The sequence below is a fragment of the Anser cygnoides genome, chromosome 9 (genome assembly GCF_040182565.1).
Source record: "Anser cygnoides isolate HZ-2024a breed goose chromosome 9, Taihu_goose_T2T_genome, whole genome shotgun sequence".
Classification (NCBI taxonomy): domain Eukaryota; kingdom Metazoa; phylum Chordata; class Aves; order Anseriformes; family Anatidae; genus Anser; species Anser cygnoides.
Window position 1 is genome coordinate 21,574,866 of NC_089881.1, and position 23,685 is coordinate 21,598,550.

General features: G+C 41.4%; 1 protein-coding gene and 1 long non-coding RNA gene across 3 annotated transcripts in view; one reads left to right on the top strand and one right to left on the bottom strand.

The window, feature by feature from the left end:
* The window catches only part of FNDC3B (fibronectin type III domain containing 3B), a 184,386-nt gene that overhangs the window by 46,002 nt on the left and 114,699 nt on the right, over nucleotides 1–23,685 (bottom strand). For both annotated transcript variants that reach the window (XM_048059579.2, XM_067001989.1), the window contains exons 8-14: nucleotides 19,727–19,884; nucleotides 17,415–17,474; nucleotides 14,221–14,359; nucleotides 13,821–13,874; nucleotides 5,989–6,113; nucleotides 3,283–3,457; nucleotides 2,534–2,620 (exon numbers count right to left, since the gene is read on the bottom strand). In XM_048059579.2, the coding sequence (XP_047915536.1) occupies nucleotides 2,534–2,620; nucleotides 3,283–3,457; nucleotides 5,989–6,113; nucleotides 13,821–13,874; nucleotides 14,221–14,359; nucleotides 17,415–17,474; nucleotides 19,727–19,884 (798 nt within the window). The remainder of the gene's footprint in view (nucleotides 1–2,533; nucleotides 2,621–3,282; nucleotides 3,458–5,988; nucleotides 6,114–13,820; nucleotides 13,875–14,220; nucleotides 14,360–17,414; nucleotides 17,475–19,726; nucleotides 19,885–23,685) is intronic.
* LOC125182279 (uncharacterized) lies at nucleotides 453–15,434 on the top strand. The gene is made up of 3 exons (XR_007161718.2): nucleotides 453–581; nucleotides 12,523–12,642; nucleotides 15,102–15,434. It is a non-coding gene; the product is annotated as an uncharacterized lncRNA (long non-coding RNA).

Below are 23,685 nucleotides of genomic sequence, written 5' to 3' on the forward strand. Positions count from 1 at the left end.
TAGAAAGCATGTCACTTCCCAAAATAGCGTGTGGGATTTTAATAACAGCTATCTGATTGTCAACGTTGTTTCTTTAGAAACCACATTGATTTCTCCACCCCCTCCACCACCACGTAAGTTTAAGATAACAGCATTACTGTTTTTCTCTCAACAACAACAAAGAAGAATCACATGGCAACTTGAAGTTATTTACTCACTGAAGATGAAGATAACAACAACTGTGCTATTTTTGTTTTGGAGGTATAAACTGCTATTTAAAACAAATTCTTTCAGGCTATCAGTAATCGCATAATTAAAACCCCAAGTAGTACGAGAGGCAAACAAGAAAGGCATAATCGACAGTCACCAAAACTGTCAGGATGTGCACAAAGTAAACTTGCTCAGCCAAATCTTTTGTCTCTACTCAAGAATACCTTCTGCTGACTTCAGTGAGAATGCTGCTAAGCTACGAGAAGACACGAGGACCTGGCCAGGAGACGGAGCAGATCAGGAAGAAACCCCAAATGGTCTAACGCTTTGTGGCTGTTGAGAGCTATATTAGCTCAGAATAGTCTCTGGGACATGAGTCTGCTGCCAAGGAAGTGAGTAATAAAATATTTATTGTAATTGCTAAGAGTAAATATAAGCTAGCAGGAACTTTTCCACTTGGGAAGCTCTGCTATTCTCAGGATGGTCTTTTCTATCCCCTCTTCTAACAGAGGCTTCTGGGGAAAACAATTTGTAGTTTTTAAAGCCAAAAAATTAACTGAGGTTCTCCAGCCCATATGCTTGCTTTAAAGAAGCCAAAGACAGTATCAACTCCTGTGTAGGTTTTTCTTATGGCTATTTCTTATTTTTCTAAAAGGTATGGCTTTACATCTTTATATGATCCGAATAAGAAAAACTGTCAGCAGACAAGAATTCAAAATTATCACCAACCCTGTGTTCCTCACTGAATTTGCCTGGCTCATAATTTTCTGCTTATAGAAGTCTTACACTTTTGGTCTGCTAAACTGAAAAGCTGGTTATGAAAGTTTCCTCCACTGTGGATATCTTTACTGACCTGCTACCCTACTCTTCCTGGCACCTTTATTTTTTTTATTGCCTTGTTTTCTAATTATTTAATCATCTCTTGGCTCTTCTCTGACTGTTCTCCAATTTAGCACATCCTACCATGAACACCAGATACGTAAGTTAGACAAATATCTCAGTAACAGCTCCAGGGGAACAGTTTGAAATATAAATGTAATACAACTTATTTTTAACTTATAATTTCCCTTATTCATATAGCTAAATTCTGCACTGGCCCAGTGGGAGCTGAAAATTCATATTAACCTGATTCTTCAGCAGGAATTTGCAATGCTTTTTCAGAGCCCCTGCTTCCCCAAACTAGAGCCTCTCATCTTCTTACTAGAAATAAAAATGGCACTTTGCTTCTAGGTCACTGATAATATTACAACACAGTACACGCCAGCACTGTTTTTCGTGGAACTTCACTAGAAACAGTCACTGGTGATTCCCATTTGGTAAAGATGACAATTCAAACACTTGGGAGACTGAAATTTCTGCACCTTTTCACGTGCTTTGTATCGCTTTCCCCCTTGTGCCAAACCCTCATGTGATACTGAACAAGTCCCTTCACAAAGGTGTATTACACTTCCATTGTCACTGTAACAAACCAACCTTCATTTTGATCAAAATTGTTAGCAGGATGTCTCCTCCCTAACGTGGACACTCATTTGCATAAAAGAAATCCCCCTACAAGAAATTTGTCTCTATTACCCAAAGCTCCATACTAGTCAACCAACTATTTTGCCCAGGCTCAAAGACAAGCCTTGAATTAGCCGTATAGTCCCTACTGCTGGTTTTAAAACACTGCTGTGATACTACTGTTTGAGGGTTTTGGTTTTTACAGTTTTGGGGATCTTCTCCCAAGTTCCACAGCTCACTAATGATGGTCTGCGTGCAACGAGGGAAGGTCTCACTACTATCAGATTACAGTTGTGCTCCTAGCCGGTGACACAAGGAGGAAGCCCAGTTCCACCCATCACCAACCCAGCTGTGAAAAATACATTTTTAATTTGCAAGCAGCACCACAGAAAAGCACTTAACCATCCCGTCCCTCACACAACCATCAGAGCTTCCACAACACTGAATTAAAAGACATCATCTCTCCACAACGCTGCACCAGCTTTCCAATTCCTGAGGTAGTTCATGCAACTTCACAAGGTCTTCCAGCCCGCAAAGGAGCACACAATCTGGAGGGGACAGCTCGTGGCAGGCCCTGGTGTGCAGGCAGCGCTCGGGGCGGCGCAGCCGAACGCCATCTTGTGGAGCAGCCCTTGGCTCCCGGCCCCACACCTGCGGCAGCTCATGGATTGACTGGGTTCATCCATCAGGTGTTCATATAAAATAATGCCTTATGTCACAGGGAGAATTTGGTTTTGATGGCTCAGTTTTGCAGGTAGTAATAAAGGGTCCCTACACTGCCTGGAAAAAAAAAAACATCCAACACGGAAAATACTATGCAGTGACAAAAGGAAGAAGATTTTACCCTGAATTTATACTGTGTGCTTCTTCTGAGATTCTTCACAGTACAGGCTTGCTCCTCTCCAGTGTACTTTGGGTGAAACACGCTATCCTAGAGAGAAAAAAAAATCCAGTAAATGCTCTCTCTATTAGTGTGCAGCCAGAATATACTGTATCAAAGGGACTTCATAGTTGAGTGAATTTTGTGTTTGTTTTTGGTTTGGTTGCTTTTTTTTTAAGCTACTAGGTCACAATAACGTTTCTTCTAGAAGGTTGGTGCAACCAACCTGAATAATACAGTCTTGCTGTAAAATAAGCTTAAAAGCAGTAACAACACTTTAACATGTTTTAAGAGGAATAAAAGTGACAGATGATTACAGAAAGAAAGCACACCACTCAGCAGAACATGGAGGATAAACTGCCCTATAGGTTATGGACTCCTGTGAAGCTTTGTAAATGAATAATGGATGACAGCACAGACTTTTAGCTAAGAATTTTAGCTACTTCTTAAGCTAAGGTTTCAAAATTCTACTGTGAAGCTGAACAAATCACACATCTCTGCCCTGCCAAGTACTGAGTACTCCTAAAAGGCATTCTATTAAAATGTTTTTTCTGTTACATAAAGTTTTAAGAGTCCTCACATAACCTTTACAAAAATATTAACTGGAATGGCCCTCCAAAATAGCAATCCACAATATTTCCAATAAACTTGGATTAATAAATGGAAACTCAATTTGAGCCACTCAGTACACTTCATAGTAACACAGCACTTACATTGTCTTCTTCTTGAATTTCCAAGGTGTAGGAAATCACTTCCTCTGGTGTACATCCTTCTACTTTATTCCATTGCAATGCAACCCACGTAACACCAGCTCGAACAAGCCTTGGTGCAGAAGGAGTCTGAGGAATGTTACCCGCAGTATAGCATACCACCTCCTGGCTGTACCCACTGTACAAGAACAGAGAAGGAGAGAGGAATATTTTAAAAGAAAAACACGGTGTTTTCATATATACATATATATGTGTTTGTATTTTCAAAAAAATCTAGACAACGTTAATATGCCCAAGTGGAAAAGATGAGCACACAAAGTTAAGGAAATGCCAGACCTAAAAACAGAAATAAATGCAGGATTATAAGTGTCCTCACAGTCATTTTTATGGATTTCATTGCAATAATATTGGGAAAATAATAGATTGCCTCAGAAATATTAACTTACTATTAACTGTGAAGTAGAGGAAAATCTAATTTAACAAAAGGAAAATAAAACATAGCAAATTATGTCCAACTTCTCAACTTTTAGATGTTGAATTTTATATGTAATTTCTACCTTTTATACACTCAGAATACAATTTCTATTCAAGCTACAGCCCTGAAGGCCAAGTGCTTTAGCAAATCTAGTCCCCACTGCTTCAGACATCCCCCTCCAAAGAAAGCAGGAAAAATCTATCCAGTCATGACCACACATGCTCAGCATCACATAGGAGCTGTTTGGTGCAGGCATGGATATCTTCCAACTCTCCAGGCTGGATCTACTCTGTTCTGACCTTCCCTGCCCAAATTTCTTTGCATTCAAAGCTGAGCATAAAGTCATTCTTTCACACAGCTCAGTTTGCAAAGAAAGAGAACATCTGCAGCAGAAGAGATGCATGCTCTCATCTTGTCTAAATCCCAGCACACAATGCCTTGAAACACAACAGGCAGTTGTGTTGAACAAGTGTGGGAAGAGTTCTCCTAAGACCCCAGGCAGACTATACAATGTACAATGGAAATTTGAGAACAAAATTTAAAACAGCTAGATTTCGGTGAATTTTCAGGAGCACATCATCAGAACTCTCAACTGAGTGCAACGTTCTTGCGATTTTCAGATTTGTGTCCAAAGTACAAAGGTATTTTGTTTCTTAACAAAGCCATCACATGAATTTAATGCACACAAAAAGCTCTATCTCCTTTTTGTGTGTCTTTCTCAAAAACAACAGATGTATGAGTGTTGAAACAAAAAACACCTGTAACCAGCACCCAAACAAGAAAAAATCACCTCAAATGATAAATCCACAAGCATTACAACCAACCAACACCATCTTAAAATATGAAGTGTTAGATGACATTAGCATGTCATAATTTTGAGTACTCTCTATAAAAAACAAGCCATGTGCTGTTGGTGCTTATCTTGTAGATTAACACACAGCAGCTGACCATGAATATACTTGTTAGTCCACTCCCTCTTCAACAGCCTGATAAAAAAAAAGAGAGAATATAACAGGGAAAAAAAGGGGGGGGAGCGGGGACAAAGTCATGCAGCATGCCCAAAAATATTTTTTAAAAATCTAGAATCTGGCAAAGAGAAGAGATTCCAAAGCTGGGAACTTTGCAGAGACACCACCATCTGGCAGTGCCCTTCCATTTACACTTGGCAGCTCCAGCTCAAGTCCCTCCACAGTTCATGGACAATTTAAGCAGGGAGGGAGGTGATCTTGAAAGAAACTGGCAAAAGGAACATCGCAGAGGGACACCGATTAACTTTTAAAAGTTATATATCACTAGGAGTTTTGTGTTTCAGAAGACAGAACGCTACAGCAATCTTCCTCAGCATAGCACATCATTATAGACTAGTTGTTTTTCTTTTTCTTTCCTTCTAGTAACAATTATTAGATCCTGTTTAGCTAAGAAGGACAATAAACTAGTATACAAAAGCACTGGATGTTTAGCTTCTTCACAGCTAAACTCTTCCTCGCCTACTGCCCTCCAGAGGCGCGCAGCCCCTCACCAGGACGTGTCTTGGGCATGCTCTGGTCGTTGCTGGGCAGTGTTTTAGCCCAGCGCTCCCCAGGAGGTCCTTGAGAACTGGAATAAGCCTGATTTCTCATCACCTTCACTTAAACGCATCTGTGCACAGGCAAAAAAGCAGAATCTGAAACCCATCTTGCAGGGCCCTTGAGTGTGCCCGTCCCCTCTCAGTCCTGGTTCTTGCCCCCTTCTTTCCCAGCCCGTCAGCCAGCCCTGCCAGTCCTCCTGTAGAAGGAAAGGACTGTACTGCTGAAAAAAGACAGAAGGGCTTTGCTTTAAAATAGAAAAATAAATACATCAAGATTCCTTTCAAAATCTGTAACTCAACTTCCTCTTGCTTGTTTTTCTTGGTTCGCAGAGGTCCCTAGTGGGAATTTCACATAAAAGACGTATTCTTTTTGTGTAAGAAATAGGCCACGAAACACCATTTAACACCTCAAAAGGAGTCTATCTGCTTCGACCAACCTTATCACTCTGAGGGTACATGGCAATTCCCTGGGGGTGAATGATACCACTGGAGAAGGTGTGACATACATTAAAGCATTAATAATAGATCAGACATCGGATATTTAACCCAAAACCATAAAGAGGGAAGAAAAAAAAATCAGAAGTCCCTCTTTACACCGTCATATTGCAAGTTAAACTCTTCAACTACCAGTTTTTGTCAATGAAGTGTGCATCCTGGGATAACTTACCTAGTACCGATGTCATTCTGAGCTGCTAATCGGAAGGTGTAACCCAAAGCTGGACAAAGCTTTGTCAACTTGCAATGCTTCTGGCTTCCGAAGTAACACTCTCTGAAACCACTGTTCCTTTTTCCCTAGAAAGAGAACCATCTATAATTAGATAGCTTTGAAACAAAACCAGACGTTTCTTATCCTATGAAGAACTGTTAAATGATGTTAGAATTAGATGCTTTCACACAGGGACTGTGCAAACAAAACTCTAACGTTGCTGACAGCATTGCTACATTACCTAAAATAATACCTAACACGATCAGTCTGTCAGATTCCTCCTCTTTCCAGATTCTTACCTTCACGAGATGTATTTACAGCTTGTCATTCTATTTGAAATCTGATTTATCCTATTCACTAACGAAGAAATGTCTAAGTTAGGTGTGAAATTCATCTGTGAATTGACCCGCTGAAAGGAACCCTGCAACCAACGCTTCTCGAGTGCTACCCTCTGCACACCAAACTCCACGTAAGCCCTACAAGCCCTTCAAAAACACTTCATCCCACAAGAGGGCTCTCGCTGCCCGCCGTAGTCCGGCTCCCGCTGCTCCAGGGACAGGTGAGCGCGGGCACAGCCTTCACCCAGACCCGCACAGCGCTCGGATGTGTGCCCCAAGGGCAGCAGAGACCGAACTGATACTGAACGGCGCGGGGCTGGACACACACCTGCTGTTCAGGGCACGCAGCGTGTGATGGCAGAGAGGATTTGCTGGGAAGCACGACGCCTCGTTGAGGAAGTTGGGTGACAAAGGTGCAGTTTGTGGGAGCTTCGCATTCGTTTGACCCGGAGCTACTACGAGCCCTGACAAAGCCAAGACGGGGCAGCAGCATGAGATGGTCTCGAGAAAACTAAGGCCCAAGTACTTCCTAAGGCACATCAAGTACAAGCAGCCAGGACAGCTGAGGACAGGGACATTCAAAAATCCCCCTCCTCGTTTAAAATAAAACAAAAACCTTTTTGATCCCACCCAACTAGATGTGAGCTAGGATAAAACCAAAGGTGAGTTGCTGCAGGACAGTCTCAAAAATGTCAAAGAGCAGCTGGCCTCACCCCACCCCACCCCACCCACACATGGGAAATAGTGGTTTTGGGGTCCTTCAGCACTGAGTGCTGACAAAGGGCCCAGACTGCTCAATTCCGTACACCTACCTGAGATGACACAGTTTAAACAGTTTTAATTTCAAAATCTGAATGCAAAACCATTGCACAATAACATCACAAAGTCCCCAAAAGCCTACCAGAGGAGAAACCTATCAGAACACCACCATGTGCTCCAACCGGTGCACCGATACCTCTGAGGAAGTTGCAGAGACGTGCCAAGAGCTGCGCCGTGCCATTTGTATACCTGGCACCTGCCTCTACAGGTTTTTATTTTTTATTTTACCTTGGCAAAATTAACACTTGCCCATAGACAAGACTACGCATTTCACAGGCTATAATACACCAGCTTGACAGAAGACTCAATGTTTCTAGACACAAGCAAACTATCAGGAAAATTAAGAATACAGGCATCTCTCCTTGCAGTTAACTTCCAAACGTCCCGACCTCCTCCTTGGGCTCTTTCTTTCCATGCACTGTTCTTCCATGCTCGATACATTACTTCATCACTGAAGATTTCCAAAATGCCCGAGTGGGACAGACATTTTTCACTGACACCATTCTCCAGCCTCTATCAATTCCCACCTCTTTTCATTTGGATTGCAACACAGAAGCAAGAAGTCCATAAAATGTTTGTAGTAAATCTCTGCAACGTGTTTACCAAACTAGAAACAATCGTGCAGACCTCCAGCGCTGCACAACCGTTTGGAGACACTAAAGGGACATTTAGCACACTGGTAAACAACCCTAACTTACTTTTATTTCCCCAGTGCTATTCCACACTTGTTCTACAACTTGGTTTTACCCACAATCTTCCTCAACTTCACCCACCTGCTCTGGCCGCAACATTACAGCACAGATCAACTAAATTAAGGGGTGGAACTGGAAGAAAATCGTGACTCCTAAAGCCAAAGTCCTGCATAAGTGAGAGCACTTTTTCAAATCTAAATCCCTAGATATACAGTTACATGATAAAAATTATTTTCAACAAAAGTCAGAGGTCTCAGTGTTTCCTAGCTCAGTGATAACCTGTTTAAAATATCCATCAGTCAACGCAGGACTACTAAGAATGGATTCTTTTTCCTGTGCAAACTTCTGCAGATTCAGATTTTCTTTAACTGTTTAAGATCATCCTGACTTTCCTGTTTTTATGCTTACGAGTGTACTTTTTCCATCATTTTCCTCTGCTTTTTCTCCTAGAGAAGTAGAGCGACCAAACGCTAAGCCTGTGATTAAACAAACAGATGTACACTGGTGTCTGGCTAAAAAGGGAAGTCTCACCTGTAGCACAATGCCTGAACTGAGAGCAGTGGACCACAGAAACCCCAGCTTGACAAACTGGTGGGTTAAAACTTTACAAAGACTGCCAAACACTAAAGTTATCTTCACCCTTATAGTAGTAAAAATTCTGATATCGTATACATTTTTCTTCTAGACCTGGTACCGTACATTCCCCAGACTCGCTCAGAGACTGACTGGTATTCAAATCACTCAGACTGGCTGGTATTTTGCCTTCTATTGGCACTAATTGGAGAGGCTGGCCGATATTTCTAATTATCCTGGCATTAATAGTCTGGAAATAGTCTCTCCGCTCCTTCCCTCCCAAGATTTATGAAAGCTCTAATGCTGGCATAATTATAGACAAGCACAACTGGCAGGCTGGTACTGGCTGCCACCCAAGAGCCTTGCAGCTTTCCCAGAATCCTTCTCCTATTCTTTGTACGCTCAGCATCCAAGTTTTAATCCTCTCAATAATGTTTCATAAGTTGCTTAAAATATACTGTATCATTTCCGCAAATATTTCTAATCCACAGATTTCAGAGGGAGAGCAGACACTGGCTGACTTCTTCACTAGCTCTGCTTTCTCCAGCCTATGTTCCCTGTTCTTCACAACGCCATCCCATAATGTGCTGGTCAGCAGGGCCTGTCCGAGGAAACCAGAACAATTCAGTTCCATTAGAATTTGCACGCTACCATAATACAACATATTAACACAAATTCAAAAGTTTTGCCACTATTTCAGCTCTATTTAAAGCTACACACTCAATTAAAACAGGGTGCTGAAGTTTCTTGGGGAGCTCAGAGTTTACTGAGATAACGGCTATGAGAATTTATACGGGTTTTGTTGGCTGCATTCCCTGCAGCAGACACAGTGAACACAAAAGAAGGACGAGCCACTGCAGGTAGAGTGGATGTAGAAACAGAGCACAGCCCTTCCCAAGACCTCAAAGCAAAATACTGAAAAAAAGCTGCCAGCAGCAGCTCTGCAACTAGGAGGCACGGTACCAATCTGTTCCAGGGCACGCTAGCGTTACCTTCTGTGTTTGGTTCACACTGGCAATAAAAAGCAACAGACTGATCCTCAGTCTGGCACGAGGCTGCAATGCAAACTGTCAATGGTTATTACAAACTCACCCTAATATCTCTGCAATGCATTTATTATGCAGGCTCTTCTGTGAGGGGCTGAATTTTCTGTACATACAAGCGTTTAGAAAACAGCACAGGACTTAGGAAACATCCCTCAAATAGGTGTGTAAAAAATGATTTTACTCAAGACTCTCCTCTGGCGTGTGTAATAGGAGTGACACAGGCACAAAACAGACCCAGAGGGCAGGAAGGTGAACAAACACAAGCCCAAGCACGAGAGTGAAGCTGTGTACCCAAATTCTGGTGGATCATCATTGAGATGCAAGGACCAGAGGGTCAGCTGGTATAAACTCGTACACCTCTGCTAGCTAGCTACCTCGTGAAATTTAAAACTTTTTGGTAGAACAAAATGATCTCCATTTATCTGTATATAAAGTTAATAATCAACTCCTCATCAACAGATCATTACATTGCTTGGTACTGTACCTGTCTCTTCTGTGCCAATTAAATCACAATGCTTTGGGGATCAGAATTACAGCAGCATCGCACACTGCATGAGAGATGTCCTTGTCTCTGGCTCAGGAACAGTCCTCCACTTCCCCATGGAGAATGAATAGGATACTACTACTACCCATACGCACAAGAGAAACATTTATTTACTACCACTTAATCACAGAATGATCATTTCACATCTAATTAGCAACAAAGGCCTGATTCTTACAGCACTGCCAGAGGCATTTCTCACTGCAGTTACAGTTTACTGAGTTTGATGAACGCTGGCATCAGGAAAAAGCATCAGCTCTGCTACAGCGATGCTTGCGGTTAGGTATGTTTTTAACATAACTTGTTGAGATCAGCCTTTTGCTTACCCTGAACGATCAATTCCAGCACAAAGTTATCAATTTATTAGCGAAGCATGACAATGATAATTCAAAGACCTGTGTCAGCGCTGAGAAAATATTTGCCTGTTCTGAGTAACAGTCCATATGAACAAATTAATCCAAACTGGGAGGGAAAAAGGTGAAATAGCAGGATTAGTTTTGTTCATCTACTGCTCTATTTTCCAGTCTGCAGGTCAGGAAAAATAAAAAATTAAAAACATTTAGACTAAACGTAAGAACCAGAGGAATTTGGGCAGGACCAGCCCAACGATGTATTAAGCAGTACAGCATTCTCTTCCTGAAAGTAGGTCAGAAAACAACAAACCTAATTCCAACGAAGAAACAAAAGCAATCCATTTATGTTTCATCTAAAGCTCATCCTACTAAAACACAGTGGCATAAAAGAAGATTTCTGAAATGTGTACGGGAACAGACAGCTAAGCCAGAGCACAGGGAGAGCACTGCATCAGCAAACTGCAGTAAGTAAGAGCCTGCTCCAAACACCTCCCTGCACGAGGCTCGCCGAGGAGCGCGGCACCCGCGGTCCCAGGCAGATGCCCCAGTGCCGAGCTGGAACGTGGTGCCGCAGCCCTGGAGGGTCTGGCAGCTGCAGGAGGGATTAGGTGCTGTCCTCTTGCTGCGATTTACAGCTCCACCTAATCCTAAGCCTGTAAAACAACATGACGCTTCTGCTATCATCTTACAGCAACAGTTTATTTTTTGCATAGGGGAGCGATGCCATCTACACTCCTGGCTGCATTTCCGATGCTGTAAACCGCAACTTTAACTGCCTCGGCAAGACGTGAGGCCTGAGATGCTGCACGTGGCAGGCTGCAGGGCTCGAACCACCCCAGGCGGACACGGCCCGTCCCTGGTGGGAGCTGGGGCACAGGGACCAGTCCTGGGGGCACACGGCCCTGCTCGCTCACCCCACTGCTGCTCCCGCTCCCCTCACCTCCCGTGTCTCACACCCGTTTTGTTTCTATAGACTGGGGGTGAAGCCTTTCGATGCGGATCCCAGGACATGTGCGGTGAGGGTTTTTCATGGCTCACTCTCATCCTGCCCCCCAACATGAAGCGACTCCACTTTACTAAGACTCTAGCTTTATTAGTGGATAGATTTCTTGTCCTTCAGTCATGCAAAACCCTCTCTACTTTGCCGTCACATTTTAATTTCCTTCTCATCACTGATTTTCCTGTGTTTATATTTTATTCTGTGCCCCGTAGCTAATGAATGTTGCTCTAGCTGAGCTCTGGCAGAGCTTTCACTGTTGCCTGTTGTGCGTTCTCTTCTTCCCCCACGTATTTATTTCTTGATTTCACCAGGACACAGTGGGGCATTGTAACAAAATCGGTGGTTTTGCTTATGTGGCATTTACGCGGCTCAGTGACAGGGTACAGGACTTAACAAGCAAATTATCTTCTGTACTTGGGTGCTGTAACTTTGGGAGTTCACGTCACTGCATCAGAGACACAACTTGGAAAGGTGCGCAGTGCAGCTTGCCCATCTCACCGAGCTGGTAGCTCAGGCTCCTGCAAAAAGAGCCCTGTGGCACACCCAGCTGCATTTTCACATGTTTTCATTAACAAACCTTAACATCAAATTTTAATTCAGCAACTCAAAATTGCATTTGTCTCATATCAGAGTAAAAATTGTTTTCAGATGAGCTACACCTGCGGTCTTAACTGTCTCACAACTGGACAAGCACATCACTGTCAGGAGGCACGTCAAACCACCAGAGATGACATTGGGCTGTCATTTTTTCACCTGTGCTGGCTAGCTATCCACTGGGATCTCAGATTTCAGGATTGTTACTGAGAAAAAGTAATCAAAAGAGGCAAATCAGGCAATCAGGTTTGCAACTAAGGCAATCAGGTTTGCTTCTTTTTTTTGCCATTGGTACATGAGCTAGCCTAAAAAAAGCAGCTTTTGCTCTGTGAAAGAAAATAGACATGATCGTTCTTTCTAGATACATATTTGGTATTAAAAAGTTTAAAAGACAAGAGTATTGTAGGATTCTCTTACAGGTATCAAAAATTACGACTAGGTGCCACATGGACAAAACTACCATTGAGAGTATGTGCACTGTATTAATGCTGTTGTTGGTCCTTCTTCTGACAAACCTGTTGCTTCCCTTCCCTTTGCAGGCTGGAATCATCCTTGTGTTTCCACTACTTCATTCCTCTGTGCTGTTATGTTCCCATGGCTTCCCAGTTAATGGAAGCCTTGCAAGGGACCAAAACTGCAGATCCAAGATGTCACAGAAGGTATAATGGAATTATCCTGGCCCATCCTTTTGGAGAAATGTTATTTTATTTCCTTTCCCGGACCTCACACTCCATCATTTTTTCTTCTTCACTGACAACCTTTCCCGTTCTATTATGCAGAGGGGGGCAGCAAGCCATTCTGAAATTATTGTTTAATTTTAGTTCAGTTCAGAGGGTTTCTCATCATGGAAGTCCCACTCGCTGTGACAGCACATACAGTAAATGTTTGCACAGTGAACGGTTCCAAATGTCAAATGTAGCAGAATGATCTGGGAACATGTTACTAGTGAAATGATGGAAAACAATTCATAATATACTATTCCCTTTAGAATATTATTTTTAGAATATTAAAAACCCCAAGATATGTTTCTCAGACTGTACAACAAAACACCCTTTCACACTCTTCATTTCCTGACTCATCACATTTTATTTTATTTTTTCTTAACATGTTACCCAAGCCTTTTGCCACCCAACACATTTTTTCCTTTAAAGATGATAATCACTGACTCATGCTTTCTGCAGAAATATGTCTTGTGCAATGGAAAGGAGGCATAAAGGAATTAGGGGAAGGAGGGAGGACTCACTACGAGAACCTACCTCTCCAGCAAGTAACACTTCACATCTGGCTTTTGGCACCCTCCCCAACATCATGATACTCACTAACAGTGTAAGATCGTTGGGAGATAGAACTTATTTCCCTTTTTGTCTGTAAGAAGACTAATTGCCACTGTGTAGAGGGCACCATTATTTTAACCCTGAATACTTTTTGTGCACAAAGGGCTGCACGATCGTGCCTTATCTCCTTTGAGGCAGAAACAGTGTTATTCTGCACTTCGCATCCAGGAGAATGTGATCATGAACAGACTTCTAAGACACGTCACAAAGCAAGTAATAATAAGTAATCCTAGTTAACAAATTAAGCACACCAAACAAGCAATAAAAAGTTAAACTTCAAGAGTACAGAAGCAGAGTACTGTCTCTGCATAAAACATGCTGAATGAGAAGTATTCCCCCCACTGTCCCTTTTACCCTCCCAACTCTTTACCTAATGCCACCAGTATTTCATTTTCCTACTTCTTAGTTTCCCCTGTATTTAACTATTTTTCTTTACTCAGAAAATCCTTGTAAAGTCTGAGTGCCATTTATTTATGTATTTATTTCAACTAGTTACTACTTACCTCATCCCACTCTAGAAGGTAGCTGGTGATTTTTGAACCATTATCAATGGGTGCCTATGAACAAAAATAAACAGAAGGCGGTTTTGGGAAGAAGAGAAAACTACTTTTTCCCCCCTAGGCAAATGACTACAGTTTAAAGTGAAACCAAAGCTCGGGGTTTGCACACAGCTTGGCAACCTCTTAACAAGTAACGAGAAGAAGCTGAATGTAATGAAACACATACATTTTAAAAGTCAAGTCAGTGCACGGGGAGGGATTTGTCAGTGTACAGCGAGTTCAACTCCCTTACTGAAAAATGACCCTCTCAGCTTTCAGTTACTGGCTACAGTTATGTTCATTGTTGGCCAGCTGGTATTCTTCTGTTTTCTTGTGTGCCCAATCTGATCCAAGTGTTACCTACCTTCCACTGTAAGGTTAAGGAGCTTTTGGTCCTGTGCGAGGGTTTGGGTGGGAAGGGACACTCCGGTGCTGAGCTGTGAGTGGTGAAGCTTACTGGCTCTGAGCAGGATCCCTTTACTGAATTGTACATTGCATATACCCTGGAAATAGACATATTGAAATGGGTCATAAATTTGCTGGCAGTTACAAGATGAGAAAGCAGTGCCTCAGCCACAATATTTGACTACCAAAGCATCCATGATAGAGTTGGTTAATGATAGATTACTCACAAAACAGTGGCTATCGTTACTCTACTTCACTTGGTACAGGTATGCAAAAAAAAAAAAAAAAAAAACTCACAGCAGAAGAGGGGAATTACCGCACTTTGTGCACATACTCCCCTAGCCCACCGAGTTACCATCAGCTTTTCTTTCCACCGCAAGGAACTATTTCCTTGGCTATTGGCAGCCTTTCACACACTGTGCTAAAATCCTCTTCAGAATACAACAGAAACCATGAAGTCATAGGAAAAGGTATGAACTTTAATGCCCTGCTTACACTTGACTCACACATACCGCAGTCAGTGGTGGTAACTGCTAGTCTCCTTCCATGACTACAAGCTTCTCCTACACAGCTGCAGAGTCAATACTTGGTGAGCTTTATGGATTAAAACTGACACAATAATAGGGACAAACACAGCTCAGAAACATTGCTCTGATAAACTAAAAATCTTAGACGTGAATTTGATTTCAGGCAAATCCTCCATATGTATCAGCATAGCAGGGGATATATGTTACAAAAATAACATGGGAAAACAAGTAGAATACATCTGAACACCTCCTCATGGTGCTTTTCTCTGAAAAATTAATGATGTTATTTTTCCCCTTCACATTTTCCATGCAGCAAAAGAAAAGTGCAAATTGGAAGTCGACGCAGAAAACGTTCAAACCCTGACCAGACAATGACCTCCGGGCTGGCTGTGCTATTGTGTGCTTGAATGCAGAGTTTAAGAAAGGGCAATTTCTAAATTTGTTTTCAGTAGATAAGAGCAATTTCTGTACAATGGCCACCTACATAGAATCAAACCTTTGGGGGAAGTTCACAAGAACCGCTATAGCGCTGCTTTACAGATCACCTGTTAGCAGTCAGGAGTGAAAACAAATGCAATTAATTAATTGCGTCTGCATCTGGCAACTCTGTGCATGTGTGCCGGAAATCAGCATAGCTGAGAATCAAATGGGGAATACAACCGAATGAAAGTGAGTTTAACGAGCATTTTCTGCAAGTCATTGAAAAACTGCATTTGACTTTGCCAGTTGTGCTCAGCAGCTGAGGTGTCCCTGTCCACAAGCCCCTTGCTGTAAAACCTACCACCTAGTACCAGGGGTAACGTCAGCTCTTGGAAGATGAAAGAAAGGAAAATGAGGGTTGTAGAATTAGGCGGCTCTGGAATTTCTAAGGAAGAAGCTCTTCGTGTGATTGAAGACTTCATTTTCATCCACCTTAGCCACAAAAAGGACTGACAGGCCCTCAAAAGAGAGAGCACCATCACCTTTAAAATTACCAACAAGGTAATACTTGAAGAAACACAGGATATAGATTCAGAGTGAAACAGGCTGTCCTAGGTGCCCAGGGCCTCATACAGCATCTATCTGTGTGAAAACAGAAGCCCTTAGAGATGCTGCCAAGGTTAAGGAGACCCAAGATGACGTGCTGAGTAACTGCCGGTCACATAAATTTCTTTACTTAGCAGATTTACTTCTTCATAGTTGTTAATACATAACGCGGTTTCAGCGAACAAAAAAAATTGTTGTAGAAAGCAGTCTGCTTTTAAATGTTGGTTTCCTCCACTACAAACACATGCTGCTGCTTTTTTAAGTCTGACTTTTGTATTTGGCAGTCACTTATTCTTTTTAAACAAAAGTTACAGCTAACTGTTCACAAATGATTTATAATTTGGCAAAAATGCAGGAAAACGCAGGGAACTGTAGGTAGGCAGAATGAATTGGTTTGGATGTTGGCCAGGATACGGGGCAAATACCCCCAACGCCCTTAAAAATTGCATGAGATCTCAACACTCTGCTTTGCATGACTACCACTTTGCTGCTTGAAGCTCGCTTTAAAAATTATGTTCAATTGCTTACAGCAGGAAGCTCAGCAGTGTTTTACAACTTTCTTCTTGCTACCATCCATCTGCTACTATGGCTGGGACTTTTGCCCGGCCTGGGAGCCCGAGCGGTTTATTTAGTTAGAAGAAGTTACTTATGGCCTTGAGAAGTTCATATTAGAGCTCCACTAGAAAATAACCCTAAATAAAAAGAAGCTGTAGTATCAGAGGAAGAAAGACTCCTTTTGGTTGTTTTTTCTCTCTTTTTGCTCAGAAGTTAAGTGCTTGTTCTAAAGCTTAACAAATAGTAGCAGCCTTAATGGGAAAAAGCATGCCAAACGTGGCCCTTGTCTAGAAAAACAGAAGGAGACAATAGACAGGAGTCAAAGGAGTTTTTTTAAGGATATCGAGCATAAGTGAACAGGATGTGAATTTGAAGCATTGGTTTGTAAGTAAAGTCTTTAAAAAATGCAATATGAGCAGATAGTGTTAAAAACATCAGGAAGCAAAACTGAGAATGTGTTAGTAATTGGGCAACTAGCACAATTTTAGAAACAAAGAGAAATACGGTCTAAAAATATCAAGACGGGACAGGGTGAACCCATTTTTGGGAATAAATACTGAAATTTCTATGGTCAGATGGATTTGCAATCAGCAGATTTACTTTATGAAGCACAGAATATTTATGAAAAAACATCCTGGAGCACTTTCAGGTTTTCTAGCACATCTATGTTGCAATAAAAATGGCCATATGCCACTTGCTTTAATCAAATCTTGAACAAGGTTGAGGTGTCCCATTTTCAGACAGAAGCACTTCAAGGCCCATTATACACATACATGGAAATACACACGTAGATGTCTTTTTTCCTCTTACTTCAGCCATGACAACAATATGATAGAAAATGTATTGTTCAAAAAACACTCTCATAACTTCAAATCTGAGATAAAATGCATCAGAAAATATTTAGGAGCCTCTGAAAAAACACCTTCAGAGGTAACCATGAAAATCTGAAGCTACACCTTAAAGTTAGACAAAAAAACTTCCCCGTTTATTCTCATGTAATTGATCAGATTATATTTAAGTGACATTCATAGTCACACTAACTCACCTGACGTGATAATCTGTTGCTGGCCTAAGGTCTTTTAGGTTATATTCTAATTCTTCTCCACTGCAGGAAAAAAAAAAAGAAAAAAATAATCAATTAATTATGAAAAGGGGCATCACACTTAGCACAGGTACTGATTTTCCTGTGACTAGTGACTCCTGCATATTATTACTTGAAAGAAGAAACAAATATCCCACCACAGAATAACAGTACTAAACAACACACGAACAATTTGTCAACATACTTCATGTTTCTTCAAAACTTTATAAAGCTTTGTATGTAACAGAACAGTAGTTATCATCCCAATTTGTAAAGTAACCTAACTATATGGGCTCAATTCAATGCTGTCTTTACATTTTGTTGACATTTAGACAAAGCTTGCTGTGTTTTTCAACCCTCCCAGGGCTGAAAGGGGTACAATCAATACAACATTACTTTTGTACTTCTTGCACATGTATTAATTCAAAATACTTTTTTTAAAAGTGTGAGCCATTGGACTTCAGATGAAAAGGTAGTTTCCCACACAACTGTTTCACGGATGATCGTTGCTTTCTTTTCCAGAGCCACACTCTCTGTGAGGACCGTGCCAAAGAGAGGTTTAATTAATGCTCTAACAGCAGATCCAGATCTCTTTCAACAAACAAGAATATTACAAGAATTAAGTTTCAGGCATTTAATGAAAAAAACAGCAATATAAATTGTTAATTTTAAATCTAACCAACACAACAACACATTCTTTTTCCTTTTGGTTTGTTTGCCAGTAAATGAACACTAGGCTTGGTCATACGTTGCCGATCCCGTTAAGGTTATGGCATGGGTCAGTGCTTATTAAGTAATAAGCATCTCATGTAAGTGCTTGGCTTATTCACAATTTTATTAAAATATAGGAAACAAGAAAATTCTCAATTTAGCACAAAGAAATATTTCATAGACAGTTGGGAAAATACAGGGATATATCTCAAAAACACAAGAACAAAATCAGCCAAAAGGCACATGCTTGCTGGGCTGCCAGAAATCCAGCAAAAATCATTTTTTTTTTAAAAAATATAGTCCAATTCTCTGCAAATTCATTTTTTTCCCTCTGAAATGAGTGCACCTCTTTGCAAAGAGAATGTATCCAACATATTGCAGGACTTTCTTTTGCCTATAGTAATAACGATCACTCTTGGTCATGACGGAGTATAGCACATTAAGCTAATGGCTGTACTCTGGCCAGCAGCAGGAGACAGATTACTACTAGCAGCTTTAAAACAGATGCACATTTCATAACCAGGAGAAAATGTGCAGCCATCACAGCAGCGAGCACAAAAAGTACTTGAAAGTATCCTTTCCATTTTAGGAGCTCAGCAGAATACATTAACATATAGAGATAACTCACAAACAGCTAGTGTAAATATCAGAAACAATCAGGCAGCATTTCCCTGATTAATATTCTCTGTTTATATTCCCCAAGACAGTCCATGCAGCACACCAGGAAGAATACCCTAATTCACAGGACATCTTAAGAAAGGAGATAGTTTGGTCTCAAGAGGGAATTCCACAAATGCTGTACCACCTGGACTCTATTTAATGACATTTGTGAAGGATTAGCTATTTCACAATAGCCAAGGTCACATCTCAAAACTTTCTATCCTAGTCGTCATTAGGAGCAAAAAAAAAAAAAAAAAAAAGAAAGGCGTAACACCATATGTACTTGATCACAAAATGAGCTCAGAGGATCACTGAAAGTGGAGACAGAGAAATCCCTCAGAATTTTTACATAAGGCTGCTAAAAGCCAAGCATTCCAGATTTTTCTGTGGACTGACGTAGCCAGCTCATTGCCATGCTCTTTCCTCAACTGAGTTAAGACAACATGAAGCAGCAGAGAACCCAACTTTTGCTTGTTAGCTCTAAAAACAGGCTTTAACATTCTGAATTCTGCAAGTCCACAAAAATTCAGTCCATTAGGAAGGCCGCTCTCCTATTTGCATGGTGTACATGAAAGGGTTTTGACGTTTACCACAGAAATAACCTTTTCATCGCTAATGAGTGGGACAGCAAGGCATGCAAGATCTGCAGCGTGCTGGGGAGGCAGAAAGGGGGAGGCAAGGAGGGGCTTGGGGCAGGAGCTCCACCAGTGTAGTCTCCAGCTGCAGGCTCCTTCACAGCAAGGGGGTCTGACAGGATGGAGAAGAAGAAATGACAGGCTGCTGCAAATGTGCCTGTTTTGTGCAACTGATGGGCATGCCAAGATATATCCTGAAAAGCCGAGAGAACTTATTTCTAATGAAAACACCAATTGAGAGGTGCACAAGTGTAAAAATGATACTGTTACCTGTAAATTATCTTGTATTTTCCATCTCTCCCTTTATCTGATAAGGCAACCTCGTAAGTACAGGTGTAAGGCAAACCATTGTTGTGTCTATCTGCATTTAAAAGGCCGGTGGGAGGTGACCAGGAAAGTAAAACTGTTCTTGCTTGAATATTTGTTACCTAAAAAAGAAACAGAAGTTACTCTGAATTCCAAGAAAAACACCACCCTCTAAGCATTTGCCTTTTGTTCGCATCTTTACAACCGATTTCTTCTAAATATGAAATTTCAGACCTAGAGGTATAAAGTCACAAATGATCATCAACAACACAAAAATACAAGTTCATAAACTAATCTGTAGCAGGCGAGGAAGACAGAGTGAGCTCGCAAGTTATCATCCGAGCATCCATCAGAGGACTCCTCGCAGCACTCCTGAAGTCCCTGCTGCTGTGGCCACTGCCAGAAGGCAAGTGGGACTCAGCGGAACAAAGATGTCATCCTGTAGATCGTTTTATAATCATTTTTCTAAAGCGTTCATTAGTGAGATTCTCTAATAAAACTCCAGTGGCATTTTCAGTCGTCACGTTCCTTCTCATAATCTGAAATGGCAACAATTCAACTGCCAATAATTAAAAAAAAATATCAATCTGCAAAATTACCCTGACTTAAAAAACATAGGGGATAATCCTAACAGAAGTTTAACCCATCAATTTAAAATTATGTCACAAATCAATCCTGACAAATCAATCCTCACATCCTGATATGTCCTGACAAAGGCTGCATTTATGATCTGTGGTCATCATTGGGTGCAAGCAGACAACTGGCTATCTCAGAAATACAGCACAAAACGGTAATGTGCGTCTTCTAATAAAGTCCAGAGAAAATGCTCTGCAGCCTCAAGCTGTCTGCCACCAGCTCTCCAACTTTCAAAATGGAAACAACAGCCTTTTCCTTCTGTACTGTCAAATGTAAAGATTTTTTTAGGATAGTAAAATGTGAGTTTTTATATCATTTATTTACTTCTCCTACACATTAAATTTCACTGGTTTTATCATTTTAACGGCACTGTTTTTTTTAAAAGCACTGTTTCAGAAGGCGTGAGAGGAATGATGCAGGTGCTTGGTTACACATTTCCTACTCTTTTCTTGAAGGTTCTGAACACCTTACCCATAAACGATGTGGTAACAAAGCGTTAACATTAATTTGCTATTTAAGTGGGATTCCCATGAAACAGCTCAGGTTCAAGTTTGGATTCTGTCAGAACGCACCCAGGAACGGGTTGGAGTATCAGGGTTCAAGGCCTGTTTGTTTCCAAACCTGACACTCAGAGGTTAAAGATTTTCATTTACAGCAACACATTTAGTCTTGCCAGAAAGAAAACCTTTCTGGAACATAACGTGAAAAACAAGCTGTAAAGCAACACGTTTTAAGTGGTATCAACCTTTTTTTGGTAAATAAAAAAAGATCGTGCATTCTTATATGAATTTTCATTGGACTTGTCAAATTTTTCTGATGCTATGAAATCAATGTTTACTTCAAAAACTTGGACCAATGAAAACTGATACCGGATTAGACAGCATATAAAAATCTTGAATGCATCAAATAAGACAGGCAAATTAAATATTCAATATAAATTTGTAAGTGAATTATGACAAAGGGATTTAGAGCTGAAAGTCTGTATTTCAAATAATATTTTGAATAGGTCATAAACATACATTACTACTATACCAGCTCAACCCATCAACACAAAGTTCCTTTTATTATTATGGAAATACGCTTGCATAATTGTTTTTCAAAAATTCAGACGGACTTGGAGCTTGAGGAATGATATCCTGCCAATGTTCTGTTGAAATGTTTTTCTCTATGACTACTCTCAAGGACACACGTATATATTCTGCATATGGTTAAAAACTCTGGCCTTTCATGAACTTTAGCAATCTGAAAACAGTTAGGTCTTTTAGAAGTTTCTTAAAATAAGAGAAAGTGCATTGTGGACTAACCGCTAGAAAACATTAAGACTAGTATTCTGAAGGCAGTGTGCACACGTTTCCATGCAGTTTCCAAAATCAGCTCCTAAGCACAGTGCTCCTCCAGCTACCCGCAACTTCTCACTGCTCCGTTCTGCTGCCCTGCTTTGGTGGCATTAAGTCCACACCTACTGCTGATGGCAATCTTGAAATACAATCCTTAGGTGCACTGGGTACACAAAGCAAGTGGAGTAAAGCAAGAGAGAGCTTGCCTGTACGATAAAGTCAGAGAAGGCAAATTTATACACTCCCTGGGTATATAAGGCAGCACAGTCCTGTGTGTGTCAGAGAGAGCGCTGGGAACAGATTTATTTGCATGGCATGAGATAAACCTATCTGCTGCTCACGGACTAACAGGCTCAGTATCGTATCACGTTTACCAACCGAGGGCGTATCACCTCAATATCTGATTTAACGGCCAAAGCCACCACTTCACGCAACTCCTACGTGGAGCAAGAAACACTCGTTTTGCTGTGAAAAAGAGCAGGTTAAAGAAATGGGGTTATGGTGTGCTGAAAATAACAAGCAGGCACTGGCAGGCCAGCTCAGTAGCTCTAACCTCCTTTTGTCTCGCTTATCCCTGGGGAAACAAGCACCTTTTGGAAGGTACTGAGCAGCTGAGCAGATCCGGAGCAGCGCTTTTTGATGCTGTAAGGAACAGGGCAGCTAATGTCACACTGCTGGGGCTAGGTCCCTACTGAACCTGCAGACATAAAAACTCCAGGTAGGAAACAGTTTACTGTTCACTACTACTGCTGCCCTAAATCCGTCCTACCAAAATACAAATAGCAGAGGCACCTTGTCAGAGGCTGGGCAGGAAACACGGCTTCTTTCGAGGTACCGCACCCTGAATCTCATCCCTAAATTCACAGCATTCAGCTCTTCTGGCTTTGCCTTCTAGCTGAGAAGTAACAAAAGATTCTCCCACAAGGCGTTTTGTATGTCTCGTGAAAAGCACAGTTAATTAGTTTTTGAAAACTTCTCGGTTTACACAGTAAATGCACGCTTTATACACTATCAAAACTTGGTGGTGTAAATAATTATTTGATAAAAGCCCCTGGGAAAGAATCCCAACTCCTGCACTGCTTTAAGAAGGTTACAAGACTGATGAATATCAGCCCTTCCAGTCTTTCAGGTAATGAACAATGTTTCTGTACAACTTTCATTATCTTTCAAATTCCGGGTTAGCATTCACAGGCATCGTGTGGTTTGGGGTTTTATTGTGTGTGTGAGAACTACACTGAAAGCAACATTCATTTACTCCCTTGAGGGCACTGTTTGAAAGACTTGGGGGTCAAATGAATGCACGGTTATTACCGGGTCGAGATTTCGCTTTTTGACTATAGGCCTAATCCTGCAATTTTAGGCAAAAACCCCTAAGATTAAATATGAGTTTCAGTGCAGAAGTCAGCAGGAGCAGGCTGCCCTTTGGGAAGCCAGATTCTGCTTGAGCCCTGTTTCCCTGCTGCTGCAGCCCTGTCCCCATGCCCTGGGAGGTGCTGTGCCCTGAGCAGCTTCCCAGCCTCTCCGTCTGCTCTGCCCCATTTCTGAGTGCGGGTTCAGGTTTCCTTCCCTCAGCAAGGTATTTGCTTCAGAGAGTGCTCACTTGTCTGCCACGATGTGAGTTAAAAACTAAGAGAGATAAATAAAAGCATGAAATGTTTCTACTATTGAAAACAGGCTTTTTTTTTCCATTTTTTTTTAATCAATCATTTAAAAAGTGCTTTTACGTTGTACTCAGAAAGGTGCATCACAGAGGGACACCTGGACAAACTAGATTAGAGATGGCTTTACGTGATAGCATGGCTGTGAGTCCCCTGCAGGCACTGAGCATCCTCAGGATTTGTTCCAACAGCGAATCCCTCCGCATGGCTTCACCGCTGCTGATACCTGAGATGGCCACTGGCGTGGACGTACCACAGCCATATATGCTGCAGACACAGCACCCCTCTGCAT